This window comes from Leopardus geoffroyi, chromosome B4, assembly GCF_018350155.1.
Source record: "Leopardus geoffroyi isolate Oge1 chromosome B4, O.geoffroyi_Oge1_pat1.0, whole genome shotgun sequence".
Lineage (NCBI taxonomy): Eukaryota > Metazoa > Chordata > Mammalia > Carnivora > Felidae > Leopardus > Leopardus geoffroyi.
The window spans coordinates 46,113,987-46,131,853 of record NC_059341.1 but is presented as its reverse complement, the minus strand read 5'-3'; the positions used below and the strand labels follow the sequence as shown (position 1 = coordinate 46,131,853).

The following is a 17,867-nucleotide window of genomic DNA, read 5'->3' as shown; positions in this document are numbered from 1 at the left end:
GCTGGGTTTGGGTCCTGCTGTTCACTACTTGAGTGGCCTTGGCGAAGTCATTGAACCCCTCATTTTCCTCCTCGGTGCAATGAGGATAATAAGTAACAAATCCTGCCTCACTCCAGGCTAGTGTCCAATACGATAATGTGTGTGCAAACCCTCAGTGAACGCCAATGTCACTGAGGTACAGTAGTGCCCCCTTATCAGAGGTTTTTGCTTGCAGTGGTTCCCCGCAGCCAACCACGATGGGAAGCAGATCATTCTTCTTCTGACTGTTGTCAAAAGTCAATAGTAGCCTAAGGCTACGTCCCAATGCCTGCATCATTTCACTTCACTTCATCTCTCGTGTAGACATTTTATCATTTCACATCATCACATGAAGAGTGAGTACAGGAAAGATAGTTTGAGAGACAGGCCATAGTCACATAACTTATTACAGTATATTGTTGTAATTGATCTATTTTATGGTTAGTTATTGTTGTTAATCTCTTCGTGTGCCTAATTGATAAGTTAAACTTTAACTCAGGTACCTATGCATAGGTAAAACCGGTATATGTAGGGCTGGGTGCTATCCATGGTTTCAGGCACCCGCAGGAGGTCTTGCAGTTAAGGAGGAATTTTTGTGTAAGTAACATGGTGGAAGTTCCTCCACTTGCTCGCCCGTCTGCCTCCAGGTAAGGGCCTGTGACAGCCGTACAGAATTCACCTGATGGCTCCATTATGGTTAACTCTGGCTGGAGTTGCCTCCTCAGCTGAAGTTGCCACTTTTTATGGGGTGGATGTCTGGGCTGTTCCACCGGGAAGCATCAAAAGCAGCAGAGGCTGTGCAAAACCAGGCTGAGATTCTGGTGAATCTTTTCCTCCTCAAGCTGCGAGCTGATCAAAAAAATGGCAAAGATTTATCTATAAATGCAACTCGTAAAATCCCAAGCGCAGTCCTTACCAACTGTCCCTTTGCTCTGTCTTAGGTGCTGACGCATTTATCCTGGAATTTTACCTGGCCGATTAGAAATCTTTAGTCCTTGTGGGACCTAATTCTGGGGATGGTCTGTAATTCTGGAAAGCCACGAGAAAATAAAAATCTCTGTTCTGAGTTGGCGTTTGGACATCCTCCCCGTATCACGTTTAAAGCTGGTGTAAGCAGCATTAGTCTTTATTTTCCTTAACAGAGAAAAGCGTAAACCCATTTCCAAGCCCCAAGATTGAACTCGTCACCCTGTGCCGGGCCCCGCGCGGCTCCCCGCGCACGGCCTGAAGCTCCGCAGCCGGCCCGCCGCCTCCCGCGTCCCCAGCCCAGGTGTCAGGCAGCGGGTGCCCGGACCTCCACCTGGCTCGGCCGGCGGCGACCGCACAAAGAGCGGAGCAGGCGGCGGCCCGGCCGAGCCGCAGAAAGTAGTCCCGACCACGCCGGGCCGATGTTGTTCGACGTCGCTTCACGCCCTCCGCGGGGAGGGCCGCAGCGGCCGACCCAGGAAAGAATCCCATAGGAATGCGCCGGCGGGAGGCCTTTTCCCTCCAGCTCGCCACTGCTCGCCTGGCAGATCTCCCGGGGTCTCCTAGCAGAAGCCGTGCGTGCGGCCCCCCACCTTCTTCCGCAGCTGCTCGGGAGGCGGCGCCGAGGGAGGGGCTCGCCCGCGCGCAGGGAGACCTTCGCGGCGACCCGTGGCGGCGGCGGGACCGCGGTATCCCTGCGCCGCTGCGTGAGAGGAAGAGGCTGAATGAGGAACTGCGCGGGGGAAGCGGGGCGCCGGGGGAGGAGGCGGCGGGATGGAAGCAGACGCTGGCGTCGCGCGAGCCCCCGGCAGAGCGGCGCGGTAGAGAGGGCGGCGGCGGCGGCGCGCGCGGAGCCTTGACGTGCCCCTTTCTTTCTTCTCTCTCTGGAAAGCTGGGAAGCATGAGCGTGCAGACCTGCCGCTGCGGCGGCCGCCCCGGCTCCTCGCCTCCCCCTTTTCTGGCCGCCCCTCGCCGGTGAGAGAAGAGAACGCGAGAAGGGAAGATGGGGGCCGTCCTGAGGAGCCTCCTGGCCTGCAGTTTCTGTGCGCTCCTGAGAGGTGGGAAAGGGGGGGGGGGAGCGGGAAAGTTGGTGGGATTTGGGGGGGAGGTGGCCTTGTTTTGTGTGTGTCTGGGGGGAGGGGGAGGGAGGGAGGAGAAGGGGAAGAGGAGCCAGGAGAGGCCTGGTCGTGGGGAAGGAGAGAGAAAGGGGCCCGGGAGAAGGGGCTGTGCGCTCCGCCTGGCCACAATGCAGACCCCTTCCTGGGGTTCCGGACCTTCCCTGGACACAGAGGAGCCTCATCCGGGCTGCTTGTGTAGGTGAACCCCTGGAGCTCCATTCTATCGCAGTGACTGAGGGTCTGCGTGTCCCTTTCTGCTGGGAGTCATCCGGGAGAAGGGTCTTTGTATGGATTTTGGCTTTTAAAATGTTGGAGCCGAAGATGCTTTAACGTTGGTCTTCTCTCTGGAAGCCCCCACCTTTTCTGTGTCTCTTACGTGAACTTTTAGAGCCTTCTTACTATTTTTCCAGGCCTTGTTACTACTAATAATTGGCTTCCGTTGGGGATCTAATGATCCTGGGTGAGAGCACAGTTGGAAAGTGACTCCGAGGTTATAGGTCGAGCGTTTCAGCACTGCGAATCTTCTGAGCTTCAGCCCATAATAAAATAGAAATGTTGCCCTTGTAACCCCTGGTATTCAGGACTTGCCCCTATTTTCGGAGCCTGCAAGTGTACAGTTGGCACTGAATAGGAAAGTCATCCTTGTGTGAAGAGGAGCCTGTCCTGGGACCTAAGTTATCGTTTGCTGCGCTCCCCTGGGGGACTGCTTGGCACTTTGGTAAAAAACGTGGGCTATTCTAGGTATTTTGCTCCGAGAATAGCATAAATTCGACGGCCCTGTGGTTTTTTGAATTGCCCTGTAAAGCTGTCACATACGCCGTGACTTTTATTTTGTGACAGTTCACTAAGGTTTTTGATTGGCCCGCAAGATTTCAACAGCTCTTCTCAAACTTATCCGTGTGGAAGTGGTGATGAGTCTTGCTATTGAGCATTTACAAGCAGAGGAATTTACGTGTGGATCGATGCAGTGGCTGTGGCTTTGGTTTTGTTAAAATTCTCACGTGTTCATGGCAAATTCTTTTCAGGTATAAGACCTCTTGAGTCCATGGAGATTTTTAGCTCTTCATTTAACAAACTAAACTTTTGTTAAGCCTCCATAACTTGCTAAAGTTTACAGGGTACGATAGTAACTCATGATCTTATGCAAATGAACCCAAGATGCCTTCTGTGTGTGTATATTTGTGTTGGATGAATGTGATTGACTTTTTTTTTTTTTTTTTTTTTTTTTTTGAGTAGAAGGAATTTTTTTTTTTTTCTGTAGTTACTCTTGCAGGATTATTACGTTTGCATGTTATATCTACTTATACTTAATAATTATGACTCACTGTCAGCATATTCCAAACTATTTTCGCATGTCACCCCCAGAAAGACAGTGCTCGCTTAATTGTCTTGGCAGAGAATTTAATACAGTGTTGTGTACTTGAAAGGCTTAATAAGTATATGTTTATTTCATCATTGTATACTCTTTGTTGAAAGGGGATCTTGCTCTAGTTGTGAGAAACATATTTGACCTAAGAATATGCATATATTTTAAGACAGAAAGTTAGTAGTTAAATATGAGAGTCAGCTGGTTGGTTAAAGTCCTCGGGAAATCTAAGTCCATAACCTGGGGATGCTTCTGGTTGCCTGGCTGTATTTCTTGGAGGGTAGGGGTGTGACATAAATGCCATTTGTTTAACACCAAGTTTGAGTTTAGAGTTGGGTTTGTTCGTTACTGGACTTCAGAGAAATTATACTTGAAGTATTAATTTGAAGTACGGTGTTATGTAACAAGACCTAAAAGAGTTAATAGTTTAAACTGCCTCATTTCTACCAGCAAATTTCCAAAAGTGGACCTCTCATTTTCAGTGTAGCATAATGATAGTATAAGGTGGTCTTTGAATTTATCAGTGCTTAACTGTGAGTACATATTATTTGAACTAAAAAATAGTCTTTTGATGTGAAAGATTTTCATTCATAATTTAGGTTTTTTTCATTCCTTGATAATGTCATTCTGTGTTATAATAGTGGCATTAGTTGACCTTGGACTCTGAGGAGAAAAATGTGATTAACTTGTCGCGTTAAGATCATTTTTTCTGTAGAGGAGTTGTTATGAGGAGTTAATATTGGGATGATGGGTTGATGAGAGAGTTCGGGAGACCTTTTGTCCTGTAGCGCTGTTAAGTCAATAGCTGAAAGCCAGGGAATAATGCGGTCATCGTCTGGGCTGCATCCCTAACCCCTATCATCTGAGGACAAAGTGTAATGGAAAGATTTGGGGATTTCAGCACTAAAATCTTGGGTTCAAAGTCTGTGCTTCTCTGTTTAATAACCTTGTGATTCTGGTCTAGTCAGTCAATTTCTCTGGGTCTCAGTTTCTTTACCTGTAAAATGTAAATAGTAATACTGACCTAATTTGCATGTTTAACAGGCATATTAAGTGAAATGAATATCAAGTGATTTGCTAATGTTATTTTTTGTTATAATTTTTTATTGTGGACATATTCTCAAATGCCAGGAATTTGAGACTTAATTTGTGTAAGATTTACAAATTCTTGTGGCCAGAAGAGATTTTGATCATTCTGGTCTAACTGCTTAATTTGCAAGTGAGGATACTCAGAATCAAACAGATTATGATCTGATTAAGCTCCTATAGCTAATTAACAGTGGAAGGATGGTAGGGATTTATTGGTAGGGATTTATTAATAGTAGGGATTTATTGTTCATTCTTTTAGCAAATATGTATGGGAATACCTGCCTACTGTATATCAGGCTCTGATGGTATAGTGGTGAGCAAAATAGCCATGTCCCTGTTCTTTTTTTTTTTTTTTTTTTTTTTCAACGTTTATTTATTTTTTTGGGGACAGAGAGAAACAGAGCATGAACGGGGGAGGGGCAGAGAGAGAGGGAGACACAGAATCGGAAACAGGCTCCAGGCTCTGAGCCATCAGCCCAGAGCCCGACGCGGGGCTCGAACTCACGGACCGCGAGATCGTGACCTGGCTGAAGTCGGACGCTTAACCGACTGCGCCACCCAGGCGCCCCAACCATGTCCCTGTTCTAATGGACCTCACAATCTCGGTTGCCATCCTTACTGTTCTCTTGGTTCCATCCAGGTACTGATTAGAAAAGATTATATCTCCAATTTTCTTTTTTTTTAATTTTTTTTTCAATGTTTATTTATTTTTGGGACAGAGAGAGACAGAGCATGAACGGGGGAGGGGCAGAGAGAGAGGGAGACACAGAATCGGAAACAGGCTCCAGGCTCTGAGCCATCAGCCTGATGCGGGGCTCGAACTCACGGACCGCGAGATCGTGACCTGGCTGAAGTCGGACGCTTAACCGACTGCGCCACCCAGGCGCCCCATCTCCAATTTTCTAGAGCAAATATATATATATACATATATATATATTTAAATATTTATTTATTTTTGAGACAGAGGGAGAGCGAGAGCATGAGCAGGGGAGGGGCAGAGAGAGAGAGAGACACAGAATCTGAAACAGGCTCCAGGCTCCGAGCTGTCAGCACAGAGCCCAATGTGGGGCTTGAACTCACAAACCATGAGATCATGACCTGAGCTGAAGTTGGACACTTAACCGACTGAGCCACCCAGGTGCCCTTAGAGCAAATATTTTTATAAGATTTTTATAAATTTTGGAATACCATTGTGTGTATAATCTGTAAATACTATGTCCCAACTTATGTTGAGGAGGCTTTGTTGTTTCATAAAAATTTTTTGCTAGTTTTTTAGAAAATATTATTAGTTTTTGTGGGATGGTGGTAAATACTGTACAAACAAGCCACTAGTGTTTTCTATCTTATATTTTGTAGAAGTGGTCCTTGGAAAAGCATTTGCTTTAATATTAAGTGGAACAAAATCTTGAGGAGGTAGAGTGAATTTTGGAGTGGGAATCAGGAGAATTAAGTTCTCATTCTAAGTTTGCCGTTAGCTAGCTGTGTCGTGACCTTGGGTAAGTCACTTAATCTCTGTATACCTTATTTTCATTAGGTATACAGAGATGCGTAATTCATATTAAAATGTTAAGATCTCTGAGAGAACGTGAAGAGACCAATTTTAATTTTGTTTATTTCCCAAACTTGGGAATATTTTTTCCATAAATTTTTTTAACATTCTGGTGAATCTTCGATCTAAGCAACACACCTGGAGAGGGCTGGACTGGATGACCCTTTGAGCATTAGGTTGATTAACATGATTGATACTTTTTAAAAATTTATTTTGAGAGAGAGAGATTGCACGTGCACATGAGCAGGGGAGGGGCAGAGAGAGAGGGAGAGAGAGAATCCCAAGCAGGCTTTTCACTGCCAGTGCAGAGCCCAGTGTGGGGCTTGAATCCATAAACGGTGAGGTCATGACCTGAGCTGAAGTCAAGAGCTGATGCTTAACCGACTGAGCCACTCAAGCACCCCTGATGTGATTGATACTTGATGGTAATTTCATATAGTTAAATGTGATACTTTCATTCCTAGTTACTTGGCTTTAGGTTTGCTTATCTGGCTAAGGAATAATTTGATTGGGTACGAGTAAGATTTCAGCTCTTTGTTATTATGAGGCCTAACAGACTTTTCCCATTGGTTTGGTTTTTCAGCGACTTCTTTGTTTTGCCTTTTTTGTTTTTTTTTTAAAGTTTATTCATTTATTTATTTGGAGAGAGAGAGTGTGCATGCATGAGCAAGGGAGGGGCAGAGAGAGAGACAGAGAGAGAGAGAGAGAGAGAGAGAGAGAGAGAGACAATCCCAAGTAGGCTCTGTGCTGTTAGTGCAGAGCCCACTGTGGGGCTTGAACTCATGATCCATGAGATGATGACCTGAGCCAAAGTCCAGAGTTGGACGCTTAACCAACTGAGCCACCCAGGCGCCTCTGTTTTGCTTTAATTGGAGGTTTTTCCATTTGCTGAACTGAAATATTCTTTCCGTATAGTTATACATGCTTTGGCTATCAGAAAGGACTCTTTTTTGAATATCAAATAAGACTCTGTGGAGGGTATATAAATGAAAATGTTTTACGTGAGTTTATAATTTGAACATGTTGGAAAAACAAGTAACACAATAACCTGTTTAGGTCATTGTAGATACTCTTGAAATTTTAATTTCACCATGGAAACTTCATTGCAAGTTATATTTAGAGAAGATTATAAAGAGGGGCAGGAAGATATAGGCTTTGTGGATAAATTAAGTTCAGATATTCTACTACTTTATGTAGTCTTGGACAAGTTACTTAGCTTTAGTTTCCTCTCCTGTTAAGTAGAGGTAATATCTTACAAGATTTCTGTGAGAACTGATGGGATAATATTTGCAAAGGGAGAGTATTGTGCACAGTCAGTAGTAGACTTTGAATAAATGGCTACTAATATTAAGATGGCTAAATTAAAAGAAACATTAATGCTCAGGAAAGACTAGTAAAACATTTAAGTGCCAGGCACTGTTTTAGGGAGCCAATAATTTTAGGCCAGTGGTTTTTGAACTTTTTGACTCTTCTACAACTGAAACAAAAACTCCACAAAATACCTTTATTTCCGATATTGTCTTTTTTTTATTAAAAAAAAATTTTTTTTTAATGTTTATTCTTGAGACAGAGACAGAGCATGAACAGGGGAGGGGCAGAGAGAGAGGGAGACACAGAATCTGAAACAGGCTCCAGGCTCTGAGCTGTCAGCACAGAGCCTGACGCGGGGCTTGAACCCATAAACTGTGAGATCATGACCTGAGCCGAAGTTGGACGCTTAACCGACTGAGCCACCCAGGTGCCGCTGATATTTTCTTTTTTAAGTTTTTATTTATTTTTTAAGTATTCTGTACCCCCAACGTGGGACTCAAACTCTTGACCTTGACATCAAGAGTTGCATGCTCCTCTGTCTGAGCCAGCCAGGCTCCCCACTTCTGATATGTTATGTTTTATTTTATATAACTAAGATGGTCGCTATTAAGTTTACTTTACCTTCTAAAGGATTGAAGCTTTATTTAACACTATTTTAGGTGAGTATTATAGATAAACCAGAGGATAAATAGTGCAGTTGATTGTGATACTTATTTACTTGTTTAAGAGTTTAGTATGGGCAGAATGATTTTATCAAAACATTGTCTAATTGAGAAAAAATTTTAAAAATGTTTATTTCTTTTGAGAGAAAGAGAGGTAGAGCATAGGCAGGGGAGAGGCAGAAGAGAGGGAGAGAGAGAATCCCAAGCAGCCTCCGTGCTGTCAGTGCAGAGCCAGATGTAGGGCTTGAACTCACAAACCATGAGATCATGATCTGAGCTGAAATCAAGAGTTGGCCGCTTAGCTGACTGAGCCACCCAGGTGCCCTGAGAAAATTTTTTTATTCTATTATTTTGTTATAACAGTTAAAATTATTCAATTGATGAACTTCTTCCTGCAGGATGGGTAAATGCTATACCAACTTCCAGCATTGCATGTTTCACTCTTCATATGAAAGTTTTTAATGTGTCTTCTGTAAAATGAGCCTTGCATCGTATGTTTTACTCTTTTTTTTAAAGTAGTATATTTTATTTATTTTTATTATTTATTTTTGAGAGAAAACGTGTGTGCACATGCACGAGGTGGGGAGGGACAGAGAGAAAGGGGGACAGAGGATCCAAAGTGGACTCTGCACGGATCAGCAGAGAGCCCGACGTAGGGCTCGAACTCATGAACCATGAGATCATGACCTGAGCCCAAGGTAGATGCTTAACTGAGCCACCCAGGTGCCCCCATGTTTTATTCTTCGTATGAGAGTTTTTATGTGTTTTCTGTAAAATGAGCCTCACCTTAATGAATAGAACTCTGCTCCATGTGAATAACTTTGAAATTACATAGTCAAATACATAGACTAGGTGACCTAAGAATAGGATATTTGCCCTTGAAATTACTAATTTAAAATTAGAGGAAAACAGTGTTAATTTGATATTATTAGCACACACTTTGTTTCTCAACTGTTTATTTGTGGCAGTTGACTATCTTCACAAAAAGTTCAAGACATTCAGATGTGCCTGGGCTCTGTTTGTTGAAAATTAGTGGTGCTTTAATGCTGTGATCCTCTTAGCTGTAATGTAACTTGCTAATTTTTGTTTCTGTGATACCTTGCTTGGCAGGGCCAGGAGATTGGGGATACAAAGTGAAATCATATTTTTAGCTGAAAAAATTTATTAAGTGAAATTTTAAGTATTAAATTGACATTAGGCTTAAAATTATTGATTACATTCTCAGTAAAAATAAAAATGCAGGGCGCCTGGGTGGCTCAGTCAGTTAAGCAGCCGACTTCAGCTCAGGTCATGATCTTATGGTTCATGGGTTCAAGCCCCGCGTTGGCCTCTGTGCTGACAACTCGGAGCCAGGAGCCTGCTTCAGATTCCGTGTCTCCCTCTCTCTCTGCCCCTTCCCCGCTCTTGCTCTGTGTCTCTCTCAAAAATAAATAAACATTAAAAAAAGTTTATAAAAATGCAGAGGTGAATATGATTTGCAGTAGTCATGTTTTTCAAGCAAATAGTCACTCACTTATTGGAAAATGATACCTTTATCAAATTCTATATGTTTGGCAAGGAAGCTGTTTTCTCTGATGGCCTTGGTTAGTCATCCTAGACCATTTATCATCCTAGACGTTATCATTCCTAGACCAAAATCACTGGATATAGGGATAGGAGTCTTTCTCATTATTGGCCAGCTTTTATTGAAAGATGGAATTTAAGTGTATCCATATATCCAATTTAAAGATTCTGTATTTTGCAAGTCTGAGAAAGCTAACATCTGAACTTGATTAATGTGAACTCTTAGCTACAATTTATATGGTCTTTATTTGTAGGTTTCTTGATTTATGCCAGTGAAGACAACAGCTCTTTGTTAGATATAAGCTGTTTCAAGAATAGATATTTTTCCTTCAGTACTACCATGTACCAGAGCTTTGCCTGTATTAGGTATTCTAAATTTTACATTTAAAGCGGTATAAAAAGATGTGAATTTTTATGGCATTTATACAGTTTGTTTTGGGGCTTCATTTTGTGTTTTGTCTCAAGTCATTTATTAGATATGGTATAAATTTGTAGGTACTGTAATTTCTTTTAGCACAGATTAGATAGAGAAAACTGAATCAGAAATAAATCAGCATGTTTCTATGTGAGAAACTAATCAGAAATAAATCAGCATGTTTCTACCTGAGAAACTAATCAGAAATAAATCAGCATGTTTATATATCTGAGACTGAATTTGAAATGTGAATTATGTAATATGTTGTCTGGTTTTAGGATATAACTCTTGCATTGGTAATATAATTAGCAATCTCAAGTACTTTTTTAACCCTGTTTTTTTTTTTTGTTAAAGATATACTTCACATACCATAAAGTTCTCCATTTTAAAGTGTCCAGTTCAGTGGTTTCTAGTATATTCACAGGATTGTACAGCCATCACCACTGTCTAATCCCAGAACATTTCATCACCCCCAAAAAGAAACTCCATACTCCTTAGTAGTCACTTTCCATTTCCCCTTTCCCCCAGCCTCTGGTAATGAGTAATCTACTTTTCTGTGTCTACAGATTTGCTTATTCTGAACATTTCATATAAAAGGAATCATACAACATGTAGCCTTTTGTGTCTTGGTTTCACTTAGCATAATGTTTTAAAGGTTCATTCACATTTATAGCATGTATCAGTATTTCCTTTTTATGGTTGAATAATCATTGTATGGATACATGAAGTACTTTCGAATGAGTGTGGTTTTGATCATTGGGATCTTTATTTGGAGAAATTATTTCTGAAATCTCTTTCTGAAGTTATAGACATTAAAAAAAGTCCTAAGTTCCTCTTTTTTCTGCTGGAGAAGCACTGAGTAGTTCACCAGCGTCTCGTTTCTGTGTACTAACTTACACAGAGCCCTGTCTCAGTTAACCTTTTTTTGCCAAATTCATATTAGATTAATAGGATAGAAGGGATATTAGAAATTACCTGGCCCACATTCTTCATTTCATGAAGGAGAAAGGTGAATGACTAACTTAAGTCTAGATTGCTGGTACTCTGGACGGTAATTTCACATGCATTGCTTTCTGTATGTACTTAATTTTACCTGGGCCTTATTACAGTTTTGAAGATGATACCAGTCATTTAAAACATTTTTTTAATGTTTATAACTGAGAGAGAGAGAGAGAGAGAGAGAGTGTGCAAGCGACGGGGGTGGAGGAGGGGGAGACAGAATCCGAAGCAGGCCGTAGGCTCCGAGCTGTCAGCACAGAGCCTGACGTGGGGCTCGAACTCATGAGCCGTGAGATCATGACCTGAGATGAAGTCGGGTGCTTAACCACCTGAGACACCTAGGCTCCCCTATACCAGTCATTTTTAAATAGAGGAAAATAAATATCAGTGTTATTTTAGACTTTGCAATAGGTGGTTTGTCATAATACTGTTAAATAAAAACTAGTCCGGATTTAGGTAAGGAGAGACTATTTGAAAAGATTATTATAATAGGAAGAATGCTCTGACTGAAAGATCTGCAAGTGTCTCAAATTAAACACAAAAAACTTTTACAGAGTAGGGTAAGCCGGGCCAGCAGGAGCTTTCAGTGGAGGTGAGTAAAGTGGGTGGGGGTGAGCAGATTGCATGATCAGGATAGTTTAACTGGATTTGTTTCCCCCCTATGGTCAGCAGATGCATGGAATGAGCTGTTAAGAGAGGAAGTCCTGGGGCGCCTGGGTGGCTCCGTCGGTTGAACGTCCGACTTCAGCTCAGGTCACTTCAGCTCAGATCTCGTGGTCTGTGAGTTCGAGCCCTGCGTCAGGCTCTGGGCTGATGGCTCAGAGCCTGGAGCCTGTTTCGGATTCTGTGTCTCCCTCTCTCTCTGACCCTCCCCCGTTCATGCTCTGTCTCTCTCTGTCTCAAAAATAAATAAATGTTAAAAAAAATAAAAAAAAAAAAAAAAAAGAGAGGAAGTCCTGCATCTACTTCCTTAAACTTAGGGCAAGCCAAAGTTTAGGGGCTTGTGGGAAAGGGGAAAAGCCTGACTAAAGTTTGGTCAAGCCAACTCAGTGGATTAAGTAATGAACAGTTGTGAGCACTTGGTTAGTCTCCTTGTTCAAAACAGAATTTTTCACTATTAGGGGTATGTTTTAGTCTGCTAAGGCTTACAGGCTTTTTGCTATAACAAAAATAGTGTAGGGGTGCCTGGGTGGCTCAGTTGGTTAAGCGTCTGACTTCAGCTTAGGTTACGATCTCATGGTTCGTGAGTTCGAGCCCCGCGTTGGGCTCTGTGCTGACAGCTCAGAGCCTGGAGCCTGTTTTAGATTCTGTGTCTCCCTCTCTCTCTCTCTGACCCTCCCCCATTCATGCTCTGTCTCTCTCTGTCTCAAAAAGTAAATAAACATTAAAAAAAATTTTAATAAAAAAGAAACAAAAATAGTGTAGTTTGGGTAGCTTATAAACAACAGAAATTTATTTCTCATGGTTCTGGTGGCTTAAAGTCCAAGATCAAAGTTCCAGCATGATCAGTTTTTGGTTGAGGATCTTCTGTGGATTGCAGACTACTTACCTCGCTATCCTCACATGGTGGATAGCAGAGAGAGGAAACAAGCTCTCGACTCTTGAAAGGGTACTAATCCCATTCATGAGGACTCCATCCTCATGACCTTATGTAATCCTAATTAGTCCCCAAAGACCTCATCTCCTAATACCTTCACATAGTGGGGGTAAGGTTTCAACATAAGAGTTTTAGGGAACACAAACAGTCAGTCCATAACAGGGTAGACTAAGAGTAATTGTGAAGTTGATATCATTAGATTTGACCTGATTATTTATGTAGGTATAGGCCTTATAAGTTTGCTTTGCTGAACATTTTTTTTTTTTCAACGTTTATTTATTTTTGGGACAGAGAGAGACAGAGCATGAACGGGGGAGGGGCAGAGAGAGAGGGAGACACAGAATCGGAAACAGGCTCCAGGCTCTGAGCCATCAGCCCAGAGCCCGACGCGGGGCTCGAACTCACGGACCGCGAGATCGTGACCTGGCTGAAGTCGGACGCTTAACCGACTACGCCACCCAGGCGCCCCTGAACATTTTTATAAGGAATCTTGGATTGGACTTGGAGGAAAAAATTTAGTATTGAAGTATAATTGCCATGCAATGCAGTACAGTGATTTGACAATTGTGTACATTACTCAGTGCTTATCATGATAAGTGTAGTCACCTCTGTCACCATTTAGTGTTACTACAGTATTATTGGCTATATTTCCTATACTGTACTTGTCATCTCTGTGACTTATTTTATAAGTAGAAGTTTGTACCTCTTAATCCTCTTCATTTTTTGCCCATTCCCCCACCCATCTTCCCTCTGGTAACCACCAGCTTGTTCTCGGTATGTATGTACGAATTTATTTATAAAATGTATTTATTTAAATTAGGTTCCATGCTCAATGTGGGGCTTGAATTCTTGACCCTGAGATCAAGAATCATACACTCTACTGACTGAGCCAGCCAAGCGCCCTTGTTTTTTGTATTTAATAGTTTGCTTTGTTTTTTAGATCCCGTATATAAATGAAATCATATGCTATTTGTCTTTGTCTGACTTATTTCACTTAGCATAATACCCTCTAGATCCATCTATGTTGTCACAAATAGCAAGATCTCATTCTTTTCTATGGCAGAGTGATAGTCCTGTGTGTGTGTGTGTGTGTGTGTGCGTGTGTGTGTGTGTGTACATATACCACATCACCACACTTTCATTCATTCATCTAGTGATGGACACTGGATTGCTTCCATATCTTAGCTATTGTAAATTATTGTAAACATAGGGGTGTGTATATCTTTTCAAATTAATGTTTTTCATTTTCTGTGGATTAATAGCCAGTAGTGGAATTAACTGGAGTATATGGCATTCTATTTTTAATTTTTTTTTTTTAACATTTATTTATTTTGGAGACAGAGAGAGACAGAGCATGAACGGGGGAGGGTCAGAGAGAGAGGGAGACACAGAATCCGAAACAGGCTCCAGGCTCTGAGCTGTCAGCACAGAGCTCGATGCGGGGCTAGAACTCACGGACCGCGAGATCATGACCTGAGCCGAAGTCAGCCGCTTAACTGACTGAGCCACCCAGGCGCCCCTCTATTTTTAATTTTTGAGGAACCTCCATACTGTTTTCCACAGTGGTTGCACCAGTTTACATTCCCACAAACTGTGCCTGATATTCCCTTTTCTCCACATCCTTGCCAATGCTTGTTGTTTCTTGTGGTTTTGATTTTAGCCATTCTGACAGGTGTGAAGTGAAGTGATAATTTCATTGTGGTTTTGATTTGCATTTCTCTGATGATTAGTGATGTTGAGCATCATTTCATGTGTCTCTTGTAATGTGTATGCCTTTGGGAAAATGTCTCTGCAGGTCCTCTGCTCATCTTTTTTTTTTTTTTTTTTTTTTTAAGTTTATTTCTTTACTTTTGAGAGAAAGAGAGCAAGCATGTGGGGGAAGGGGTAGAGAGAGGGAGAGAGAGAGAGAATCCCAAGCAGGCTCCGCATTGCAAGGGTGGAATCTGATGTGGGGCTTGAATTCAGGAACGTGAGATCATGACCTGAGCTGAAGTTGGACGCTTAACCAACTGAGCCACACAGGTGCCTTTGTCTGCTCATCTTTTAATCAGATTGCTTTTTGTGTGTGTTAAATTGTATAAGTTCATTATGTATTTTAGATATTAATTCCTTACAAGTATCAAATTTGTACAAATTTGCAAGTATCTTCTCCTACTCAGTAGGTGGCCTTTTTTTTTTTGTTAATGGTTACCTTTGCTGTGCAGAACTTTTTATTTTGAATTTCATTTTTAAAAGCTTCTTGAAGCCAGGAAGCCAACTCAAGAATTCACTATCAGGTTTCACTTGTAGTACCTATAGATGCCGGTGAATTCTTGACATTCTCAAATGTGTCCTAGGGTTCTTGGGCCTGACTGGGAGTGATCTTGCTTACTTCTGCAAAGCTTGGAACTCCAAGCCAAGTACCAGTCCTTTTTTCCTAAGAGGACTGTGAGCACTGCCTTCATGAAGTCAGTCACAGCTCCTTAAATCTGTCTAGTCATATTTGATTAAATGAGCACCACTTTCAAAAATGGCATGCCAGTCAAAGCCTTGGTTGCATAACCAATGTTTCCAACTAGTGGGACAGACTCTTATTGAACTTATGCAAATAACTGTATTGCTGGGAAAATAAGAATACACAATGAAAGTTTTTGAATTATGGAGGAGTCAGACAAGGAGGAAAAATGTTTTATTTCTGTTTACAGAAGCATAGTCTGCTTAAATCATTAATGAGTTATAGATAACTTAAAAGAAAAAAGAAAAGAATTCTTTATATCCAGAAAATGGGACATTAAAGCATCAGCAGTATCTTAAATAAAACTTGTGGTCATTCTTCATCAGTTTATTCAGTCCTGTTAATTCTTGTCCTTCTAGATCTTTGGTTGGTAGTCTTATGAACCTATCTGCTTCTCCACTAGCTTTTTAGAAATCCTGATTTAGTCCACTGGTACAGTCTCAAAGTTATTTAAGTGATCAGAAGCCCAAGAGTACCTGGTATAGTCCTTTTTCAACAGTCCTTTGAAGATGAGCACTCTAGCTAGCTTATACCTGATTTGCAAGCACTTTCAGGAAAGCATCAGAATAAAAAAAAACATACCTGTAGATGACAAAAGACTTAAGATGGTGGTGATTAACTTACTCCTGATTATTTAATTTAATTAACCAATTTATTATTAAGTAATTTCTGTGGTCAATGTGGGGCTTAAACTCATGATCCCAAGATCAAGAGTTGCATTCTCTTCTGACTAAGCCAGCCAGGTGTCCCACTATGGATTATTTTATTTTTAAAGTTTATTTATTTTGAGAGAGAGAGAGTGGGGGAGAGGGAGACAAAAGGGGAGAGGGAGAGGGGGAGAAAGAGAGAATTCTAAGTAGGCTCCACACTGTCGGTGAGGAGCTCGATTTGGGGCTCGAATTCATGAACCATGAGATCATGACCTGAACTGAAGTCTGATGTTTAACTGACTGAGCCACCCAGGTGCTGCCACGACCCCCCCCCCCCCCCCGTAATTTTAAAAACGAAAGATCTGATGAGAGTTTGTTATAAAACATAATGCAATTGATTAGGAAATTTGGTTTTGTGACATGCAAACCAAAGTCAGGTCAATCCAAAAAAGTTTTAGACAAAATATAACCATAACGATTAACCTTATTTTAAAGAAGAGTGGATATTATATCATCTATGTGATGAATGTATATGATCTTTGCAGAGAATAAAACTGTAAAATATATCATAATCCTGGGCCACATGTCCCATCAAACATATAGTTAGAGCACATCAAGAATATATCAAAATTAAGAGGGAATGGGGTGGAAAGGAGGCCAAGAACAACAACAAAGAGAATATATCGAGATTATTAAGTAAAAATTTTAATAAGTCTGGAATAAGTCCTAAACATCTATATAATAAAATTCCTTAAGTAAGTGATGTGAATTCTGACTGAGAAACATGAGCCTATTGTATATGACAAAGTTAACATAAAAATGTGTAACTGAAATGATCACTGATGACACAGTATTGTTGTCTAATATTAGGAAAAGCAGCACCAGGACTCCTGATAAATAGAAACATATCATTAACAGAATATTGATAAATTCCTAGGAACTTCATGTAATTTGTTAAATAATATTTTACTCATATGATTTAATCTAGGGAATGTAAGCATCACTTCTGATTTGCCATGTAATAACATTTTTTTTTAAAGATTTAATTTTTTTAAGTAATCTCTGTACCCAACGTGGGGCTCAAGCCCATAACCCCAAGATCAAGAGTTGCATGCTGTACCAACTGAGCCAGCAAAGCGCCCCACAAATCATAACATTGATCAAATTAACCTAGTTATTTTTAACACCTCTTTTTAGAAGATGAAAGAAGAAATTCTTTGTGAATTCCCAGGGACCCTTTGGGAAATTTCGAAGATAGTCATAGGGGCAAGATACATCATTTAGGACTTGATTTAGTAAAAGCAGAGTGTCAGAGTTGTAGGAGATTTGGAGATTTGAACGTTTGATTAGATAGGATGATGGGTCACTGAGAAGAACTAGTTGGCTACCCATTTAACCAAAGTGTAAAAAATTTTATTTAAAGTAACCATAGGAAGGAACATGATGAAGCATAGCTCTCTCAAAAGTGAGAAGGATTTTTGTTTTGTTTTGTTTTGTTTTTGTAAATAATCAAGATATGATAAAGTCAACATCAAGCACAGGAAATTCTAATTTTTTTTTTTAACGTTTATTCATTTTTAAGAGACAGAGAGCATGAATGGGGGAGGGCAGAGAGAGGGAGACACAGAATCTGAAGCAGGCTTCAGGCTCTGAGCTGTCAGCACAGAGCCTGATGTGGGGCTCAAACTCATGAACCACGAGATCATGACCTGAGCCAAAGTTGGACCCCCAACCAACTGAGCCACCCAGGCGCCCCTCAAGCACAGGAAATTCTGATAAGATACGGGATTTTCACTTTCTAGGGAGATTATTTAGAAGGCAAAGAAAAACCTTTTATAACCTCTTTATTAAGAGCAGACCAGTAACCCGAGAAAATTTTGTCATTTTAATAGACTGAATTTTACTTTTGTGCAAGTAACAATATTTGATACTAAAGCACTTTTTGAAAGTCTTACAAATAAACCCATCAGATCCTAGCCAGCTTTGACCACAACAAAAAAATTTCTTTTTCATAAACTTTTTGTAACTTTCTGTAACCATTCAGCTTTTGTCTTGCATCTTCTTCTTTCT

General features: G+C 41.1%; 1 protein-coding gene across 3 annotated transcripts in view; it reads left to right on the top strand.

Annotated features, from left to right (window-relative positions):
• The first annotated feature begins 1,728 nt into the window (after positions 1 to 1,728).
• Positions 1,729 to 17,867, top strand: part of LRP6 (LDL receptor related protein 6) — a 183,862-nt gene continuing 167,723 nt past the window's right edge. For all 3 annotated transcript variants that reach the window (XR_006709309.1, XR_006709308.1, XM_045465704.1), the window contains exon 1: positions 1,729 to 2,042. Coding sequence is in view for 1 of the 3 variants with exons in the window: in XM_045465704.1 (XP_045321660.1) it covers positions 1,988 to 2,042 (55 nt within the window). In the remaining 2 variants the exon portion in view is untranslated. The remainder of the gene's footprint in view (positions 2,043 to 17,867) is intronic.